The sequence below is a fragment of the Sprattus sprattus genome (genome assembly GCF_963457725.1).
Source record: "Sprattus sprattus genome assembly, chromosome: 18".
Classification (NCBI taxonomy): Eukaryota; Metazoa; Chordata; class Actinopteri; order Clupeiformes; family Clupeidae; genus Sprattus; species Sprattus sprattus.
The window spans coordinates 12,311,288-12,332,794 of record NC_137916.1 but is presented as its reverse complement, the minus strand read 5'-3'; the positions used below and the strand labels follow the sequence as shown (position 1 = coordinate 12,332,794).

The 21,507-nt window shown below is 42.3% G+C and overlaps 2 protein-coding genes across 2 annotated transcripts; one reads left to right on the top strand and one right to left on the bottom strand.

Moving 5' to 3' along the window:
* Window positions 1-5,492: 5,492 nt before the first annotated feature.
* On the top strand, window positions 5,493-9,296 carry LOC308379100 (uncharacterized protein; the record flags this gene model as incomplete). The annotated part of the gene is made up of 5 exons (XM_080856156.1): window positions 5,493-5,650; window positions 5,979-6,144; window positions 7,916-8,059; window positions 8,328-8,493; window positions 9,076-9,296. 5 exons carry the CDS (start codon window positions 5,493-5,495, stop codon window positions 9,294-9,296), a joined length of 855 nt encoding a protein of 284 aa, XP_080712282.1.
* A 1,141-nt stretch (window positions 9,297-10,437) lies between these two features.
* On the bottom strand, window positions 10,438-20,021 carry engl (endoglin, like; the record flags this gene model as incomplete). Its single annotated transcript, XM_080855945.1, has 18 exons — window positions 10,438-10,553; window positions 10,673-10,769; window positions 10,974-11,075; window positions 12,560-12,622; window positions 12,833-12,901; window positions 13,032-13,110; window positions 13,321-13,932; window positions 15,184-15,408; window positions 15,539-15,628; window positions 16,691-16,846; window positions 17,236-17,378; window positions 17,724-17,925; window positions 18,245-18,389; window positions 18,600-18,768; window positions 19,043-19,217; window positions 19,320-19,457; window positions 19,655-19,824; window positions 19,961-20,021. 17 exons carry the CDS (start codon window positions 20,019-20,021, stop codon window positions 10,675-10,677), a joined length of 2,694 nt encoding a protein of 897 aa, XP_080712071.1. The 3' UTR covers window positions 10,438-10,553; window positions 10,673-10,674.
* Between the last annotated feature and the right edge of the window lie 1,486 nt (window positions 20,022-21,507).

Genomic DNA, 21,507 nt, shown 5'->3' with positions numbered 1-21,507 from the left:
TCACAAACATACATGAATCACAACACAATACACACAATACACAGGGAGTACACAGGAGGTGGGGTGTTTACAGGTACAGGATAGTAGTGGAAAGTAGTGCAAGAGTGTTCATGTGCATGTGTGGATAGTGCAAAGAGTCCTGTGCTTGTGAGTGAGGATAGTGCAAAGTCATATAAATAGTAAAAAAAAACAAAGTAAAGACTGTCCCAGGGGCTAGTGTTGCCAGTAAAAAAGGATGGGCAGTGGGATGGAATAAAGTCAGATGAGAAGGGTAGGGCAGACTGAGGTAGACTCATGCAGAGAAGTCCATCTCCCTCCCCCTCCTCTTTTGCGTGGCGTTGTATACCTTTACATGTCTATGGTTGTATAGCTGTATGGCCCTGGGGACAAAGGACTTCCTCAGCCTGTCCGATGAGCATGACAGAGACAGGAGTCTGCCACTGAAGATGCTATTAAAAGTACTGTACAGTGGGTGGTGGTCATTGTCCAAGATGGTCAATGGTGACTGCATTTGGACGTCAGTATTCTTTCAATGTATAGAGTAATCACTTATATAAATTATGTAAATCTAGAGTCAAACTGACAGTTTCTGTCATAGGCTATAGTTCTGTCACGTTGGTTGTTGCCAAGGTAGGAAACCGTGTGATTGATAGTAGCACATTAGCATGTGTTCGCATGATTGCGTTAGACAGATCGCTTCACCGGCTTTGTGTTTCAAATACTTACTGCCTTGATAACCCAGCAGCACACATATTAACGTAAGTACTGGAATTGTGAAACTACTTGAAATGCCCATCCCTACTAGTAGCTGTGATAAACTAGCTAAGGTGAGCTAACCTTAGCTGAAGCTAAATGCTTACCTGTTCAAGAGGGAATGAGCCAACTTGCCATCTAGCTTAAGATCCTTCTGGGCTCTTAGCTGTCTCCATCTGTCAAATGCAGGGGTCTCAAGCTCAAATTAAACTCAACGCGTTCAGTCTGGTCATTGGGGGGCCAGATCATAGGTAAATGTTGGAGTGGCTCATTAAAGAAGCATTATGCAACAATTGTACTTCAGGATTAGGGTTAGGATCAGTTTTACCTTTAAAGGCACCCAGTGCAACTTTATGTAAACATTCAATGAAAAATAAACATTCAATTTCTAGTCTTTTTTACACGTAGTAAGTTTCAATAACTCCATACCATTACATATCGTCATTCAAGGAGCAAAGATGAGACGTTGTTGTGTGGTGAGAACTGATAGAAAATCGTAAACAACAACAATCGCCGGTGGGGAGAGGCCATTTTCCATTGACTGGAATCCTGCTGTATTTATTGTAGGTTACAAAAAATAAAGAAAATGGCGGCGATTGTTGTTGTTATCGATTTTCCAACAGTTCTCACCACACAACGACGTCTCATCTTTGCTCCTTGAATGTCGATATGTAATCGTATGGAGTTATTGAAACTTACTACGTGTAAAAAAGACTAGAAATTGAATGTTTATTTTTAAGCCTCGAAAGTTGCACTGGGTGCCTTTAAATAACAGCTTGAAAAAAATTGGGGCGCTTCAATGACTTTTAATATGGAGAATCGCCACCGTGCCGTAGGCATATTACTGCTAAATGTAGGATTGCCTGAAGCCGCCCGATTTTTTACTGTCTGCCGAACAAGTAAGTAGCTAATTTGCCGTCTTGCTTTGTCTTGTGTTGCACTTGCTTGATGTTTGACTGTGTTAGGACAGTTGTTGACTAACTAGTTTGTCATAATGTCAAAGTCAGCACATTTCAAGAGATTTCGTTAGTTTAACCCGCAAGCATATAGTAAGCGATTAGCAATTGATTCGGAATGCTACTTTAAAATAAATGGAACTTTACTATTTAAAAAAAAAAAATCAATGTAACTTCAATATTTAAACAATTTGCTACGTCTCTGGTCATGCAGCTTTGGAGAAGAATGCCGAGGCTTTTTGGTTGGGTAGAATCAAACAGTATCTCTGTTGGTCCAGTTAATTAGCTTACTTCCATGGCGGTCGCACACTATGTTCACATTCTTATCTAGCAACCAGCTGTGTCGAAATGGTAGCCTACTTGAGAAATGGGCAGTGAGTGAAATCACAAAACACAAACAGAAATTCTGCTCCAGAAAATATATTTTAAAAGGAGAATATACTGGCTGTAGCATTGTTGTCAGAGAAGCCAGTTTTTCAGTGTACTATGTTACCTTAATCTCTAATGACATATCATGGTCAGTTTATGATTTAGTAGGTTTCTTACATATTGGTCCTTTAGCTCTAATTGTTTTGTAATATGCTCTTCAGCAGAACAGTTGTGCAACCATGAAAGAAAAACTCAATCACACACATCATATGTACTTAAGAGCATGAACACAAATGTAGACTTCTCTCTGCCAACCCCCTCTACAAAACCCCTCTTCCCCGGGACCCCTAACCCACACGCCTTTCTACCCTTAGTTCCTAGAAAGAAAGGTTTTGTGCAACAATGCAAGAGCGACAGAGACGAGAAATGGAGTAGAATGAGGCCCCCCGCCACCCTGCCCCCCCCCTCCCCCCTGTGACTCAAACCCACCGAGCCCACCGCTCCATCTCTACAGCCTGCACCACCCCCCACCCCCCCAACACACACACACACCTGCAGCCTGACAAAAACCTGGAGCTGTCTACCAGCCCCCAGCCACAGTAACCATAAAGAGATACTGTGGGAAGGAGATGAAGATAGAGACAGATAGAGGAGAGAGAGAGAATGAGAAAAAAAGGAAAGCAGAGAAAGAGAAACAGTACAGAGTCTCAGCTGTGTGTTTTGGTTGCGCTGTGTTTGGCTGCTCACCACCTGTGCAGCTTTGCGAGTTTCTGGTGCTAAGATTGAATCACGCTCGCCTTTACACAGCAGCCATTTTCTGCCCTCGGCCCATGCATCCAGCTTTGCCGGCGACGTGTGAAGTGTGAGAAGTAGAGCTATGAGTGTTGTGGTTCATAGAATCAGCTGAGGTCAACATTTATGTGCAAAAGTGCTAAACAGTTCACACAGTGCATAGGGAACATTACCTATGTAGCCTGAAAGAAAGCTTGGCAAAAAGATTAAGATCGTCAAGCAACATTCTGTGGATGGTGGTGTAGAACAAGTTGCAAGTACAGTATGCCAGTATACGCATGTTAAAGGTTACCTTAAGTACTGTATGTAATTTTTTTTTATTTTACAGATGTTAAGTCATAGGCATTTACCTGAAAGGAGAACGTTTTTCTCAACTTTAACCTCACCCAACCACATGGGATTTCTTTAATAAATGTTTAACCGATATGCCTTAAGAATGAAAACTTTCAAATACTTCTCCACATACTGACTGAAAAAAAAAATCACATTTGCAATCACCATAAATATCACAGTGCCTTTGTGGTGTGGGGGTGAACTAGCTCTCACAACATCTGTGGTCTACAACAGCCTCTACCTTTGCTATGTAAGGTCACAGACAGCAGCGAGCACAGTGAGATGCTTCACACATAGCCTCATTGATACCTTACAGGAACAAATGTAATGTAAAATCTCACTTTTACTGTTTCTTTGCAGGCTGAATTAGCATGCACTGATGTAGGACTGGTCAAGCCTTTTATTTCAGATTAGTGCCTAGGGCTATATATGACATTGGAACAGATCTAAAGTAAGTAATGGGGAAGTGACGGTTGCTGTGGCACTTATTGCTATTGCTAAGGGTTGACATTGGTCATTTGTAGGTCTCTATTTTGGGACATTATGCACATCTACATGTAACAGTATAGCTGACTCCAATCACTAAATGTGCCTGTTTAAATGTACATGTTGCAACACTCACTTTTGTGCTGGAAGTTAAAATGTAAACATGCTAAATGAAATGATGAATTATGAGGCTAATTTGTGTGAACTGGTTTACCTTTTCAAAAGCTTGTTTGCTGCCTCATGAGATGATATCAATGAGTATTTTAAGAGTGTGGTGTTCACTTCACAATTAGTGTGAAGTGCCAATAGTGTCTGTTCACAATATTTTAAATGTTTTTACTGCCTATTCAGTAGGGATAATATGCGGATATAACATTAGGCCTTACATATTTTGTTTCTATGTGGTTCACCTTTTTTCCCCTTTAAATTTGAAATTTAAAAATGTATACTTGGAGAGAACAATAACATGTCTGTTCAGGGTTAAATATTGCCTTTCTAAAACTGACATGGATGCTTTCTGTCAAATCTCTGGTACAATCCCCAGAATCCCCAGCACTGCAAAGCAGAAGTCTTGAAAGGCAAATCACATCTCTCTTTCGCGCGTGGTTACTCGTTCTATTACGTGTGTGTGAGAGGCAGAGTGAACAAGTCAAGGACAGAGAGAGAAAGTGTAGTGGGGAAAACATCAGCGAGACATCAACAGTTACAGGTGCTACCAAGGTAAGTGGAGCAGTGCCTATTGAGCAATTTTCTATAAAACACTATGATTTTTAAGACCATTTAGTTATCAGAGATTTTACTGGGAAGGGAATTGAATGGACAACCAGTAACCTTAGGAATAAACTTAAGACTAAATAAACTTTAAGACTAAATAAAATTGAGTGTGCTTACAAAAGAACTTTATATAGGTACTCCAATAAGTTCCTGCAGCAGAGGTGAGAGATGTTGAAATAATCTTCACATTTTGTGGTTATATCTGAATGAGAAATATAATTACTCTAAACTTCTTAATTCATCTGATTACAATTACTTACTATTAATTACAATTACACACAACTATTCAGAATTAAAGATATTTTTTATCGCAAGCAACATTTCTGTCAGCACCCTCCTCCACACCATTCAGTGTTTACTTTCCAGTTTTATCTTTGTTGATGATTTATGTGGAATCTACCATCTTGGATATTTCAAGTTATATAATAAGGTTATAATAATAATAATAATAATAATAATAATATAATAATAAAGATTTCTCCCTGATTATTTGCAGTGAGAAACTATAAGTACATTAACTGCTAGCCCTGCGGGCAGTGGGAGATATGCCCATGCTTCAAAATAATATTAACAAGACATAATACAATGAAGATAGTTCCTCTGCAAATATATGCCAGTTCTTATAGTTGGGCCTACTTTGCAAATGTGAAGTATTTGCTCACAGATGGTCTGTGTCTCTTTTCAGTGGTTCCTACCCAAAACCTCAAGTTCTGACATTTTAACTGAACTCCTCTTGTCACAGGTGTATGTGCATGTGGTGTTTGTGTGCCTTCAACTGTTCAACTGTTAAGATATGTAGTATGTCTCACAGTCATCACATGAATTGGTATTAACACTTTTCCTATACATTTTGTATGATATGCTTGGAATCAAGGCTGCAATTATAAAGTCCCCACTGTGACACACATCATTTGAGCATAACTTAGACGAGTAGACTTGCATTAGACTTGGGAGGGCTTTTATTGTACAGGTTTTCGTATGGGTTTATGACCGCCAGTGAATGTTTCTAGCTCCACCTAGGACCCTGCGATGCCACGCTCATTCCTGGTCAAAAGCAAAAGGGTGTGGTCTCGCACCCGATGCCTCACACACCGCCGCTCACAGCCCAAGGATGGGCCATTCTGCTCGCTCCAGGAAGTAAAAATGCCTCAGAGAAGCCCCTCCCCGGATGTGGCCAGACAGTTCCAGTCTGCCCCAGCAGATCACCGCAATGCCCCAGCGCATGTTCCCATGACAATTGGCCTTGATCCTAGCCCAAAAGCTAATTCAAGCTGGACCACATTGCCCATGGGTATGTATTTTTTATAGTCACCATCTAACAGGGGTGGGAGTGTCGATTCAACAGTAAAGGCTCAAGAGTGACTCTAATCAGCGAAGGACCATTGAATATTTCTGCTTTGTGAGCCTGCTATGCACCTGCATATGTCATCTCTGCCACCTAATCTGTGGGAGAAATTAAAAATGGAGTCAGCTCCACCATCCAACTCTGTGTTCATTTCTGTTTGGAGCACCCAGATGTCCTCCTAACGGGCCAGCCCATCCTGAGCTGCCCTGGTCCACCTTTGGGCCCGCTGGGTTAGAGAGGGAGATGGAGTTGGAGAGGCTGGTCCATGCTCTGCTTACCTACAGGCAACACATTAATCTCAAGGTCCCCCTCTGTGAGTGCCCCCTCTGTGAAAAGGTAAAGGACTGCACCATCAAAACGCAACCTCATCTTCTTCCATATAACCAATCTAGGTTATGACTAGTATGGTAAAAAAAAACGCAGGAAGCCTAAATAAGGTATCAGTGGTATGATTGGATTTAGACCACCAAAAGTAGTGCTGCATCTAGATCAACATTACCACGAGTGTTCAAAACTATCAGTAACCTCTACTGCTGATTAACACACAGTGTGGTCAGCAACATAAACAAGCAGGGGCTGAGCCAGACATTGTAAACATTCTGGGTTTAGCCAAATGGAGTCCAGGGGCACTCCCTTGTCAAAGTAAAATACTTTATATGTAGACATACTTTCTTATGTAGATAGTAACAGTAGGTTAATAGCTCATTAATATAATATTTAAGCTGAATTTACCCTACGTAATTAGTTTCTATGTATACATTCTTTAGCCATAATTTTGTTGACAATTTTGGAAATAAATTAAATATGAATTAATTAACAAAAGATATAATTACAAGCACTGAAGTCAAACGATAAGGCTAAGTACATTTTTGTCAGGCTTTACATTTTTAAAAATACATTTATATTTAGATATATTTAACATATTGCTATTTTATTAGTTTTTATGTATAAAAACTATGTATTCCTTTCCAATGTATCAGACGGTTTGTGTAAAGTTGCAGTGTGACAGTTACACATTGTGATAAACCAATCTCACAGTTTTGTAGGCTACAACTGAAAATAAAAGTACCAGAGAAATGACTTGTTTATAGAAGAAAGAGGGACAATACAAATGTAGCTCTAATCTCTTAACATAAATGTATATGAAGACTGACGATGATTGGTATGGAATAAAACATCCTTAAATAACTTCACGCCTGTGATGCGTTATTCCCTGTTGCTTGGCTTGTCCATTTTTTTCGTTAGGACATCCAAATGCAGTATATTATTTGAACAGGTCATGTTTGCAAGACAGCAGCGGCAGAGACGCATCTCACAAGCTCCGATGCGGCATCTATGTCAAATCCGATAACGTAAGATAGTTGGCCAGCAGCAATACAATGGGCTTGTCACATCACCAATTCACTGCTTCTAGCTTGGAGCTGCGGAATCACACACCGAAGGCACATCTTTCCGCGGTGCACTGGTCGATGGTCATGCTGCTGAAAATGAACCACTTTCCGGGGATGGCAGCTGAGGTTGACTCTTTGAATGACATTCTTATGTCAAATGAGTTAGCTAGCTATCTACTAGCAAGCTTGCTCACTACGGTGACAGAGTGAACGAAAAATAAAACACGCCACAACCCATCGACTGTAGGCTAAATAGAGAGTGTATATAAAGCATAAAGATCCCCTCAGGGCGGACCTAGGTGGCGATATTTCCCCAGTAATATAACTTCTGCTCCATTGAATTGTCGGTCCAGTCAGAGAAACTGAGGGAAATGACACAAAGCTGAAGTTATTAAAAAGGTTCGAGGCTTTTGTGAAAACATTCATAAGTCCCTGAAGGCTTACCCCGAGCCCCTCAACTCCGATCCACGGTTGAGTTCATTCATGGAACTACATATACGATTATCTAGTGCCCGTTCCTTCAAAACTTCAGTGGGATAGTTTAAATTAAATTATGAACTTTTTGCTTTTATTATTGTTATGTTTTCATGTAATTTAATACTTGAGAAATACATGTGGTTATTAGATTCTTCAGTCAAGTCCTATATTATTTTCCTTGTTCAATGCCTTAAACCCTTGAATGTGAGTTTTCCTCATAAGCCTCTCCTTTCCAACAGGTACTCTCCTCTGCAGTAGGCCTAGTAACGCACCTGCGTAGGTCACATGTCAGCAGAATCCCCCTCCCATTGGCTGGCTCAGCCAACTGTTCTGACCAGTCTTATGACCTTCAGCAGACCACAGGAGTCTATGGCAGGACCAAGGCATGTGGTTTCAGTGTGCTGTATTCTTTTAAGAAACGCATCATGACACCAGTGACCAAACTCAACCAAACAAGGATAAAACACAAAACCAAATCCATTTTGGTCTACTCACAAAATGAAAATATGTATAAAGCTGAAAATTAAGTCAGTGTCTGGGATTTAAAAAAGACTGCTTAGGTCATCCCACATGTGAGTGTATTATCTCCTTGGAACATCTGTGAAGTTAAGTGCCCTTCAGGTTGTTTATAAAAGTTTTGGTGCCTTTCAGGAGCGTAGTTTTGGCTGTAAGGTGTGTGGGAAGGTGTTCAAGCGCTCCTCCACCCTCTCCACTCATCTACTCATCCACTCAGACACGCGACCTTACCCCTGCCAGTACTGCGGCAAGCGCTTCCACCAGAAGTCCGACATGAAGAAGCACACTTTCATACACACAGGTCAGCAGTAGGATGTGTGAATGTCTGTGTGTGTTAGTGTGTCTCTGTGCATGTGTGTGCAGCTCATGTAAGTTCTTGTATTGTGTACATTGGCAAGTGCTTGTAGAGGGTACTATCGGGTTCTTCATGACCAATAAGACAAAAACTGTAAGCAAAATATTATGGCATAAATACTTATTCAAGTTAGAGTTTCATATGTTGCAAAGTCGTTGAATCGAATCAGATATGCCCTTCCAATGTCACTGACATAGATGAGGTTGCATTTATGCATGATAGGGGTGGCAATGATAAAGAAAGAGTGGCAATTAATTTCTTTTCACTCAGTCTTAAAATGAATCACTTAACGCAGTGTCATGGCAAACAAAACTAATGTGCTTGTTCATCAGCCAATGCAAAATATACACCCAACTAAATGTTCTATGATTCAAGTAATATTTTTGTAAAATTATAAGAGTGTATTCAAATTTATGAACATCATGAAAAATGAAGATGTAAGCATGATTCAAATGAAAAGGATTTGTTGTATTAATGTGTGATCATCATGATGGTTTGTGACTGTTTGCGTTTGTGTTTGTGGTCCAGGGGAGAAACCTCACGTGTGCATAGTGTGTGGGAAGGCTTTCAGTCAGAGTTCCAACCTCATCACCCACAGCCGCAAGCACAACGGATACCGGCCCTTCGCCTGTCACCGTTGCTCCAGATCGTTCCAGCGTAAAGTGGAGTTACAGCGCCACCTAGAGCAAAACTGTGGCAACAGCAGCAGCAGCAGTACGGCTACCTCTAACAACTATCATCCGAATTGAACTCTGTTGTGTGTGCACATCCCACAAGCACACACAAACATACATTCAAATATAATTGTATATTGTAAAACACATTGCTGCCATCACGAAAACATTTTCTTCTGTATCTGTATGATTCTTCCTGTGTGTGCCATTTGCTTGAAAACCCCCTCTTCTCTATTATGGGTACTCCATTAAGAAAACACCCTCTTCTCTATTATGGGTACTCCATTAAGAAAACACCCTCTTCTCTAATATGGGTACTCCATTAAGAAAACCCCCTCTTCTCTATTATGGGTACTCCATTAAGAAAACACCCTCTTCTCTAATATGGGTACTCCATTAAGAAAACCCCCTCTTCTCTAATATGGGTACTCCATTAAGAAAACCCCCTCTTCTCTATTATGGGTACTCCATTAAGAAAACACCCTCTTCTCTAATATGGGTACTCCATTAAGAAAACCCCCTCTTCTCTAATATGGGTACTCCATTAAGAAAACCCCCTCTTCTCTATTATGGATACTCCATTAAGAAAACACCCTCTTCTCTAATATGTGTCATTCATAATGAACAATAAGAATGTTGTTTCAAGGATTGCTCAGTCAAATTTGCATGCCTTATTTGTGTTTCTCATTCCACCCTGAGGTTCTGTTGGGTGTTGGGTGAGCAAAAAATATAACCTGTTTCAGCAATGCCAGATTTCTACGTCATCCACCAACACAAGCACAAGACACCATCAGAATAACTATTTCATTACGCACAGAAACCAAACACACATAGTATCCTAGTTAAAGTACAACACATCTGAGCTCTCTTCAGTACATACAGATTCTGTATACCAGCAGCAGCACCTTAGAGACAGATACACAATAGTGCACTGGGGTCTGAGGGCGGGAGGTCCTCTTTACAAGGGTAATACAATGACCAGTCACACTACACATTGGCACAGGAACACTACACTGGATTTACACTAAGCACAGTATGCACGTTGGGTAGGGTAGAATGATTGGTTGTGTGTCTGGCGCCAGTTAGTGGTAAAAATAGTTCACATCTTCTGCAATGTAGCATTGATCTCCTCCCAGACATAGGCTCTCAAATATATACAAATACATAGTACACAAACAGAAATGCAACATAGAAACAACACACACACACACACACACACACAAACACACACACTGGCAAGCATGACCAGTAATCACATCACACACTCATACACATGTCCAAACACAAAAGTGGTTTGCCTCGAAGTGGTTTGCCTCCCCTCTCTGAAGCAGCCTGTGGGTGAGAAAAAAATATTTAAAGACCTGCTCCAATTGAAGTATTGCAGAATCTTTGACTGAATCAGAACTACATATTCATTTCTATTTAAAGCCGGGCAAGCCGTTTCTGCTCACCTCTACACAGGTGTGTTTGACTGCTCCAAAAGTGCTGCATGATTCACGGCACCTCTGCCCATGTCTGACGTGCCCTGCGGCCCTTCAGCCCTGGTACCTGCAGACACAACCAATCAGATTTGAGGTTTAGCTTCGGTCTATGAGGCAGCTTGACTGTCTGTCTTTGGACACCTTGTTGCTTGTTTACTACTGGCCATTCCACATGCAGGGTTAGTATGACTCTGTGCATGTGTGTGTCTGTGTGTGTGTTTGTCTGTGTGTGTGTGTGTGACGGTGGGCAGGAGTGCTGGTGAGTCCCCACCTGTACGAGAGTAGACACACCATAATGCCCCCATCAGGCAGATACCCATCAGAAATGCAGCAAACACAATCCCCAGGACAGGACCAGTGCCCACTCCTGACGCTGGACAAAACACACAGTCCCACTTTTGTGAGTGTAATACATTATTACATATATGGGCCATTCTACCGAATTGATGCAAAGTCATGTCGGATATATTTTGAATTTTTTTATGGTTTATTCCCAAAACTTTGTCCGTATGTACATTGTACCATATCTAAAGTACACATATCTAGTAAAAGAACAGTCAAGTTTTATATTGTATTTTCAGAATGTGTCGGAATGTTTTTCCTCTTCCAAAAATTGTCACTACCGAAACATCACATTTACTATAGTAAAAAAGTATTATTATTGACCTGTTCAGATTGTGTTTCCTTCCCTTCTCTGAAGTGTATTTTTACAAATATTTCTTGAAGGTTTTCACAATGAAATCCATAGAAATGAATTTTTTACCAAATTTTCAAGTTCAATTTATCTGTTTCGGTAGTGACTGCACTGTTTCGGTAGTGACTGCACTGTTGGATGGATGTTCATTTCTCTCCCAAAATCATCCAAAAGGTGCTCTGGGCCGCCCTTTAGTCCACACAACACATTTATTTAAAAATTATGGGATTGAACTACTTACCATTTCATTTTGTCACTACCCAAATCATCTGGTCACTACCATATGTTTCGGTAGTGACTGTTTCGGTAGTGACAATTCTAGCTAACTTTAAGCATAAATAAAGAATTCTAGCAAGCACACGGCTTTCAAACACATCTTTGAAGAGGTGAACACACATCCAAACATAAGATTTTCCATGAAACCCCAAAAGGTTTACTTAATTGAAGAAAACATGCGTTTCGGTAGTGACAATTCTTTAGGTTACACTTTGGAACACATTTATATAAAAACTATGGGATTTAGCTACTTACCATTCAACCATGAGGGACAGAGATGCAGTGTCACTGCATGGTCAAAAATGCAGAGTCGTGGCTAAAACACAGGCTCAGCCAATGGACTAAAACTCTTGTGTTTCGGTAGTGACATGAAAACTAGGGACATGATTTTTTGAGTATAGTAAATTGATTTAAAAATTAAACCCACAATAAATCTAAATATTCCAAGTTCTGTTTCAACCCAATCATAAAGATCTTTGAAATTAAATCATTGAAAAAAATCAAAAAAAATTGAAAAGTGTTATTTAAAGGCATTGAAATTTAGATGTCAGGGTTGGGGACAGCTACTTCCCAATAGAAAGTACCCTATAAATGATGATTTTGTATATATTTAGCTTATCACTATCTCATGTAATGCATTGGGTTTATTTAGACCATAACATTTTCTAATTAAATATCTATGACTAAATACCTAATTGTTTTGTAAATCATTTTTATTGTTGAGGGACTGCATATTACACGAATTCGGTAGAATGGCCCATATCTTAAGTGTAATACATTATTACATATATCTTCATAATAATTTAGCCAGTAAGAAGAGAAAACATGATCTATTTTTGTTTTGCTAGATACCGAATGAGTTGAACGTGTCAATAAGGGCCACTCACCACTTTGTAGAGGACTGGGCTGCAACGGCTCCATCACACGGTGTTTGTCAATCTCTTGACCTGCTGTTTGCCCCCACAAAAACACACATGCATGCACACACATATCACACGCACACAAACACACACACACACACACACACACACACACACACACACACACACACACGCACACACACACACACAAACAAACACAGCATACACATATTTTATGTATGAACATAACCATTAAAACATGAAATTTATCAGATGATAGTGCTGAGGAAGTAGCCAAACCTCTGGCACTGGTACGCAGGGGTTTTGGCTTGGCTGAGTCACTCACACCAGACTTGTGATTTCTCTGGCCTGAGAGGAAGACACATTTAGATTTATTTAATATTCTACGAAAAACGAAACACAGACAGGGATCCTTTTCCTACAGTACAGTTTTGTTTTGTTCTCCCAAGTTACAGTGAGAGTAATATATGATACTCACCAGCAGGGGGAGGCAGACGTTTGGGCAGCCCCAGAGGTGAGGTGACCAGCATTGGCCTGGACAGATTCCTGTTCTCACACTGAGAGAGAGAGACAGAGACCGAGAAAGAGGGATATGTGGTTCAGATGAAAGGTGAGAGAGAAAGATAGAGAGGGGAGAGAGAGGGGTGGGGAGAGAGAGAAAGAGAGAGAGAGTGAAGAGATTGACTAAAAAGGAAAAACATAAAGTAAGAAACATTGTGCCATGTCTAGTCTGCCTGTCCCTCTTGTTTACTTGCTGAGATCCTAACCTTTTGACTGGTGAGCTGGGCTTTGATGAGGGCTGGGATGGGCACTCCTCCATGGCAGACCCTCTCTGCTGCTGCTGCTGAGGCCGACTGGCTGTGGGCTGCTGGGCTACACTGTCGCAGGCTGCAGTGCAGGAAGTGTATGGAGTTGTTGAAGACGGGCCGCAGCACAAAGCTGAATCTCAGGTGGGACGGCCTCGCCTCCTTCTCTTCCTCCGCTCCCCACTCTCTTTCAGCCCGCCCTTCATTAACACCTGTCCGGCTCCTCCTCTTATTTCCCAAACGCTGCTCTGCTTGAAGTTGCCGCCTGAAAGACGGGGCTTTGCCTCTATCCTTGTCATCGTCCTCCTCCTCCTCCTTTTCTTCTTCTTTGTCCTCCTCTTTGTCATCCTCATCCTCATCCTCGTCATCACCCTCATTAACCCCCTCCTCTTCCTCAGGCGTCTCTTCCTCGACCTCGCTTTTCTTCCGTAGGGGGGTGAGGATGAAGGTGGGTTCTTTCGAGCAGCCGTTGAGGATGACAGGCCAGCTGGGTGAGGCGCTGGAGTTCGAGTGGGGAGAGACGACACATGACTGAACCTCCACGCCTCTTCTGAAGTGACCCTCCGCTAAAATCTGTGGGGAGTGAAGAGACAACTGAAAGTCTAGGGAATACAGTAATAATTAGGAATACAGTAATAATAAGTCCATTCCATTCACATAGTGAGTGTGTCGTTTATAACTTTGTGTGTGTGCGTAAAACCAATTTTCTGATATTCTGTTTCTAACCTGTCGCTGTTCCCTCCCATAGAGTAGGACCATGACCTGCAAATGCTGATGGCTGTGACACAATTATTACTCATCACCATAACCACCATCTCTTTTCTTCCACTGTGGAATGCTGTTACAGTCTTTCTACCCAATCTACCTGCAGAAACCCTCTACTCACAGCTGCAAATTCCCACCAACTATTATACACAAATTCTAATTGCTTATAATACATGCCATTTATAAACTTTATTATATGCCATATAATATAAACTAATGCCATCATTTATTTCGTTTTCTGCTTGATTGCTCAGCTTATCCTTATAATCATAACCTTATAAGGACTCTCTATACTCACTGAGCAGTTCTACAACCAATACTTTTAATGCTGTCTCTCTCCCTTTGTATCCACTATTAATTCTGTATATTTCATGTATATACCTTACTCTATGTGTCTTGGAATCTTGTTTGTTTCATGTACATAATCTGCAAATGTGCTAATATTCTCTGATCTGTGTATGAATCCATCTGTTTGCTCCTGATTCTCAAACCCCCTCTTTCTATCTCTATTTCTCTACCCAGCCAGCCCCAAGCATATGGTGCCCTCCTTTGAGCTGAGGTTCTGTTCAAGGTTTCTTCCTATGTAGAACAATATGCAGTCATTCAGGTCACAAGTTCATATAGACCAGTCAATTCCCAGATCTAAAAATTATTTAAATAATTAAATTAGGGGACATCTTTCTGATCCGTAAACATTACACATTGAAGAAAATAGAAGAGATAAGCATTCATTGATGTAAGATATGAATATGACTAAAGAGTCAGTTTATGATAAATCTAACTGAAGGTCGAATTCTGAACAAAAGCAACAGAAGTTCAAAAAGAAAACAATGCTTGAAGAATTGTTGGTGACCTGATTTCTATCAGCCAGTATTGTGAACTGATAGTGAGTTGGAGCCATTCTGGAGATAGCAAGTGCCAAGGAGACAGCCTGTGCCAGCCTTGACAGGGTAAATTGATATGAGTGAAACAAAAGGCCCTGCACAGGGTTGCATAACAGGAAACACAATCTGCACCAACAAGGGAATTTAGTGTAAATGACTAGATGACCAAGCAGACCTGCACATAGACACGATTCTCCGCCGTTACGATGCAGGGTCCAATCTGCCTTTTCTCGTAGTGTTCAGTCACAAAGAGCTGCATGGTGAGCCGAGGGACCATCCGATGGCCTGGAAACAAGGGAGAGCTCTGCCCCCTCCGGCCCCCTGACACCTCACCAGACCCAGGGGGAGGGTTAACCACTGGGGGGCTCACAGGATTAGGGCCTGGACCCTTACAACTGAACTGAGTACAAGAGAGAGATGATATATTAGATAAAAATTATATTACAAATATACTTGAGTGAAAACGGATTTTCAGTGATTCAAGTGGCCTGTTGACTTAAGTAAGAAGTTAAATGTGAATGTTGTCTCACGTGTATGGCTACTGGAGACTGGTCTGGGGTCCACTCCAATGCTGTCTCATTCTGAGCCGGGGCTGGGAGCTTATTTCTCCATAGCAACACCTTTCAAGAGACAGCAGGATGACAAAGAGAAGGATATTGTCAAAATCATCACATGGTTTACCATACTCTCTGCTGGATAGCGTAAACTCTCTAGATTCACTGAACTCCTCACTACCTTCCTGAGGCTTTCATATCTCCTCAATACCTCCCTGTGTAAAAGATGACGAATTCATATCTCCTCACTACCTCCCTGTGTAAAAGATGACTAATTCATATCTCCTCACTATCTCCCTGTGTTAAAGATGAGGCTTTCATATCATGTCCAAGTGTTCTGAACACTGTGACCTTGTTCACACCTTGGACAGCTGCCCCATGTGTGGTTATGACCAATAATGACCCTGCAGGGATGAGATCCCTTAGACACCAGCAATAATGTACTCAACACATACATTCACATCACACAGAAAATTAAAGTGACCCACTTCAATCCTCTTTTCTATAACCAGAAAAGGCTATCTCCCATTAATCATACCTGGTCAATGACAAGGCACAATGTTTGGGTTCATGAGCTCAAAATGAAGTGTCTCTCATGAAGTGAAGTGAAAATGTCTAAGTATGCAACAGCACCTTTGGCAAAATGTGAAGGAGACCATCAGGCCTAGAGTATTTTCCTGACCAACTCTCTCACAGTCCCATATTCCCCAAAGGCGAGGCTGCTTCCCGTGCGGCTCTGAGCAGACAGTTGGGCATGAGTCAAGTTGTTTGGGTTGGGCCGTATTTGTTATCTTCAGCAGAGATCTGCCTCTGAGAGTAAGACAGGCAGCTGGGGCTTCTCTGTTTTTTCCTGTGTGTGGCTGCAGGCTGACCTCTAACACATTCACGTCAACCACCACCGTCTACTCTCCAGTGTCCAGAACTTTCCAGAAACATCTAACATTCTATGCAAAAAGAGTGCTCTAAACATTTTTCTTTCTCATCACAAGTTTGTAATACAGTAATGCACTTTTCTTGGGACATTTTTGAAGTTATCATGCTCTTGTCAACATGTCTTATGTGTTTTATGCTGTATGTACCAGACATTTTCCAAAAGTATTTTGCGAGTGTCAGTCTGCAGCCTCTCACCGTATTTTTATAATGAGGGACTGGGGAGCTTCCCTCCAGCAAGCCCTCGGTCCCACAGGAAATAACCGGGAACGCCAAAAGAAAATGGCTCCCGTTTGACCAGGCCTGGCAGCTGGGGTCACGCAAGGTCACTGCTGACAGAGGAAGCGACCGTGCCTGTACAGGTGTGGAAGGGAGAGAGGGGAAATGGGTCGCGGTAAATATTACATCTGACCTCTAAGTAATCTCAATTTGGTTTTCGGTCCACAAATAGAACATTTGACAGGACACAACTGTCTACACAAGTACTGTCAAATATTACAGTCAGAGGTGATATCCTCTCTCTCTCTCTCTCTCTCTCTCTCTCTCTCTCTCTCTCTCTCTCTCTCTCTCTCTCTCACTCTCTCACTCTCTCACTCTCTCACTCTCTCACTCTCTCTCTCACTCACTCTCTCTCTCACTCTCTCACTCTCTCGCTCTCTCGCTCTCTCACTCTCTCGCTCTCTCGCTCTCTCACTCTGTTGGAGATGAGCAGATAAAACAGAGGAGCGCAGTAAAAGAGGCACCTGTAGGGTGTGCCTGTCTACAGCCACGCTTAGTCGACCATCCTGACACTGAACGCTGATGGCCTCCTGAGCCGCCTCATCTCCGGTCAGCAACTGCCTCAGGCTGGACTGCCCCATCCATGATGGCCTCACCGGGACTTGCACTGGGGGAGGTGGAGGTGGAGGCAGAGAATGTATGATGGATTGGGATTAAACAGGGGCGAAAAAAGAAAGATAAATAAGTTAGATAAATAAATACATAAAGAACTAATATATATACTATATATATATATATATATATATATATATATATATGGCCCAAGTGTAGACCAAGTGAAGAGCATCTAATAGTGTGTTTTTCATGGTCTTGTGGAGTTGATGAACTGATATTAAAATGTACAATACACATTATTATAAAACCCTTCACTTTGGCAGTGAAAAAGGAAGTCAAGACTGTCCAATGATTAAACACACATGTCAGACAAAAAGCACCTAAAAAGGGGGCATACCATCCTGGTCCGTTCCTCCTCCTGCTAGCCTGATCACAAAGCGATTGGCCAGGTCGGCCTCCGTGTAGGAGGTCACTTTGGGAAAGCCATTCTCATTGGCCCATTCCAGGAGGTCTGATGTGGAGAGGAGGTCATAGCTGAGCATGCTGGTCATGGTCAGATCAGGCCTTGGGGGGTAGAGCGGGGTAACGCTGTTGGATGCCTGTGGGTGGGTTACAAAAAACAACAACCCACGGAAAGCATACAGGGTGATATAGGCTTACAAGTCAGAGCAGAGAGGCAAGCACAGCCATTTGTTTGGTTAATCTGGAGAAACTGCCAAGAGCTGCTACACCACAGTCTCTGTGTTTTCAAGGGCAGGTTGCCCAGTCACTATGTAACTGTCCATGAGACAAGAAAGCTGGGAGTATTATGAGATTTGTTCAAAATGAGGAGCATTATAAACACATTAAAACAGATTTACTGTTTAATATTTCACAGGGTGTGGGGAGGGAGGGAGGGAGGGAGAAAAAGGGCCTCACGTAGACAAATATGTGTCCCCGGATTCCAGTGGCAGTCAGGGCCCAGTTTACCGGGGCAGCACTGCTCAGAATGAGCACCAGCCTGTGCATGCCACGGTTGGCCACTGGGGGCAGTAGCGAGACAGACACCTCCACCTGCAGAGAGCTGACAGACAATGATGGAGTGAACTTATTTATTAAACATTGACAGAGTGAGAAAAAAAGGAATGATGTATTTCGCTGATTCATGCTGGGTAATGTAGTGCAAAAGCGCTGACTTTAATCAAGCAGTTAAAGACTTCCCACCATTTTTACTTCTACTTTGCTGGGGCCAGCAGGGTCACACCAATACTGAGTTTAAGTGCCAAAGTCTCACCCACAGAGGCCAGATCCTGCAGACCAGAGTTTGATGACATGTACTTCCGGGTCAGACTCAGCCAACGGCGGGACACAGCCCTGGACATCCTGAGGCTGGACTTCAGAGGTCAGATAGTTGCGGGACAGGAAAAGAGACTGCAGGTGACACTCCCTTGGCAAAGTGTGATCTTGGAGATTTTAGAGTGGAAGGGCAGAGAAAAGAAATGAAATCGCACACCCCTAGCCCTGGTGCTTTCCCACTCTAGAACAAAGTCCTGACCAGGTCTGACTATAGTACCAATTATTAAAGCCAATGTTACACTCTAAATAGTTTTTCTGCTCACTATCTCAAAGATACACATTTGTAAATGAATGTTTTTGAAAAGAGAGTGCCTGTGTGTGTGTGTGTGTGTGAGTGTGTGTGTGTGTGTGTGTGTGTGTGTGTGTCAGCGCCAGGCTTACCCTCTCCCAGGCGAATGTAGACGTGGTTGGCATGAGTGGAGTGGGTGAGGGAGGAGATGGTCCTGTACCGCTGCAGGCTCCAGTGCAGTAGTGCCCGCGGGCGCCAGGGTAGCAACGGCACCAGCTGCACCTGCACACCCACACTCTGGGACTCCACCGTGGAGTTGGGTGAGGCCTGGCAAACAAGAATTTTGTTAAAAACAAGATAAAACAAAAATGTATCTTTTTGGACAGACTAACATGAGCATGATCTGAAAAAAAAAACTGAGAGAAAGACCTGAGCCAGCACCAGGAGATCAAGAGGTAGACCCTCAACCTCCAACCGCCAACGCACTGCATGCTGGGAGCTCAGCACCAAGACAACCGGCCGATTTGAAGGCTTGAAATAAGACAACGGCCTCAAGAGCACAGTAACCTGAAATAAAACAGTCATGGATGTGTGGCTATAAATGCAATGTACATACATTATTGCCATACACACATTTATGTGTGCAGTTGACTTTGTAATACAGAAACAACAAAAAACCAAGACTGAAATGAAGGGTAAGAGACAAAGTCTAAGGGAATATAGTGGGGGAGAGAAGTCAAGGGAGAAAGGAAGAACCACTACACCTGCTGGTTGGAGAAGCGTGATGCTCTTGCCACGGTGATGACGTGTGTCTCTTTGGGGCCACTCTCCCTGGCTGCACAGCCCAGCCCCACATCAAAGCGCTCCAGAAACCCCTGCACTGGGTACACCGTCCCCACCGAGCTGAGTGAACAGTCCGCACCCTGGCCACAGTCTGCAGAGACCAAAACAAGCAAACAGCCCCATCAAACCGACATATATCCTCTGAATACACTGTATTCTCGTGTGTACTGAGCAATCTCAGGGGCGCTTGACTTCTTGACGAATCAACTCATTCATGCTTCACTGACCTGTATTCTTTGCCCTAAACAGCAGGATGCAACAGAGAGTCAATGCTGTCCACTGCCTCATGCTTGCACCACACCAGAGGAGTAAGAGTAAGACCCTTATGCGCTGTGGCTGGCACATGCCACCGCTGAGAGAGAGGAGACAGAGCATGGGGGGGGTTAAAGACCGAAATCAAGGACAACTGTTATCAATGCCAAGCCAGAGAGAGTCTCTCCTTGAAAAACAGATATCAAAGTCTCATTGTTGCTTCTTACTGTACATCTTTCTCAAAGATCCTATGTTCTGCTGTGGCCTATTCAGCTGCTTCTTCATTTTAAAAACGATATATGTGTTATAATGCCTGTCTGAAAATCAGATTGACCTAATCTTTCTCAATCATTTCCAAACCCAATCAAAGCCAAATTTGGGCTAAATTAAGCTCCTCCAAACACATACGGCGATACACAAATAATGGTCACATAAGCCAGGCTCTCAGTTTGCAACTCATATGAATGACCAAGGATGACCAAACCAACAACTATTTGTTTGTGGAAAAGCAAGTTACTCCTGGCCGTATTGTATGGAGTTAGAGTTGCTTGTGTGTGTGTCTGCATGTGTGTGAGTGTGAGTGAGTGAGTGAGTGTGTGTGTGTGTAAGTGTAAACTGACTGTTATTATATTGCACACACACATTGCCTCAGTATGCATCATCCCATGGGGAAATACAATAACTGGTTCTGTTCATAATCAATGTCTGTCAAATAAGCCCAAACGTTTTTCATAGAAGTTTCCTCTTCCATGATCCTTGTAACTGTCCTGGTCTTTGCATTGGTTTTACTTTCCTCCAGTGGTAGCTCACTACAGAACCAGCATGATTTATAGACGTGGAACATAACATGTTATCATTTATCCACATGTTGACAAGATAAGATCATTCAGTTTTCAACGTCAGTTCCTTAAAAATGAAGTAGATACACTGGAATGGCAGTGCTTGCTTTAAATGCCACATATTTTAAACAGATATAAATTACTTATTGTTTGAAGATTTGATTTAAAAGGAATCTGAAACCTCAGTAGTCGGAATGGAAAAGTTCTGACATGTCTACGTCCTACAGCCAAAACACATTTACACCCTTCCTGAAAATCCAACACAATCAACCGCACTTCTAACTTTTAAAACGTTTGCGTCAACTGCTCTGGTACAATCAATGCTATTGTTCGGTCACCATTAACCAAAACCCACCTGTAGCTGTTCAGTGTTGGGTCAAGTCAGACCACTGATGGAAGATAATTAGCTGCGGTCTCTCGCCGTAGTATTCGCACCTCCTTAGGCATGGTCCATCCTCCCCTTAAAAAGATACACACTCTCTCATTCGGGCCAATAAAGACTTGGCATGGGAAGGTTTTTTTTTTTTTTTTTTTTTTAAGTCTCTTAAACTTAGTATATTAAACTTTCACTGAGTTTGCAAACCAAACGGCTATGGCACAGCTACGCAATTGCATTACTTTTATTGCGCGCCACGAACAAAAACAATTCTCGAGGGGTTCCGGGCGAACGATTGGTAACGAGG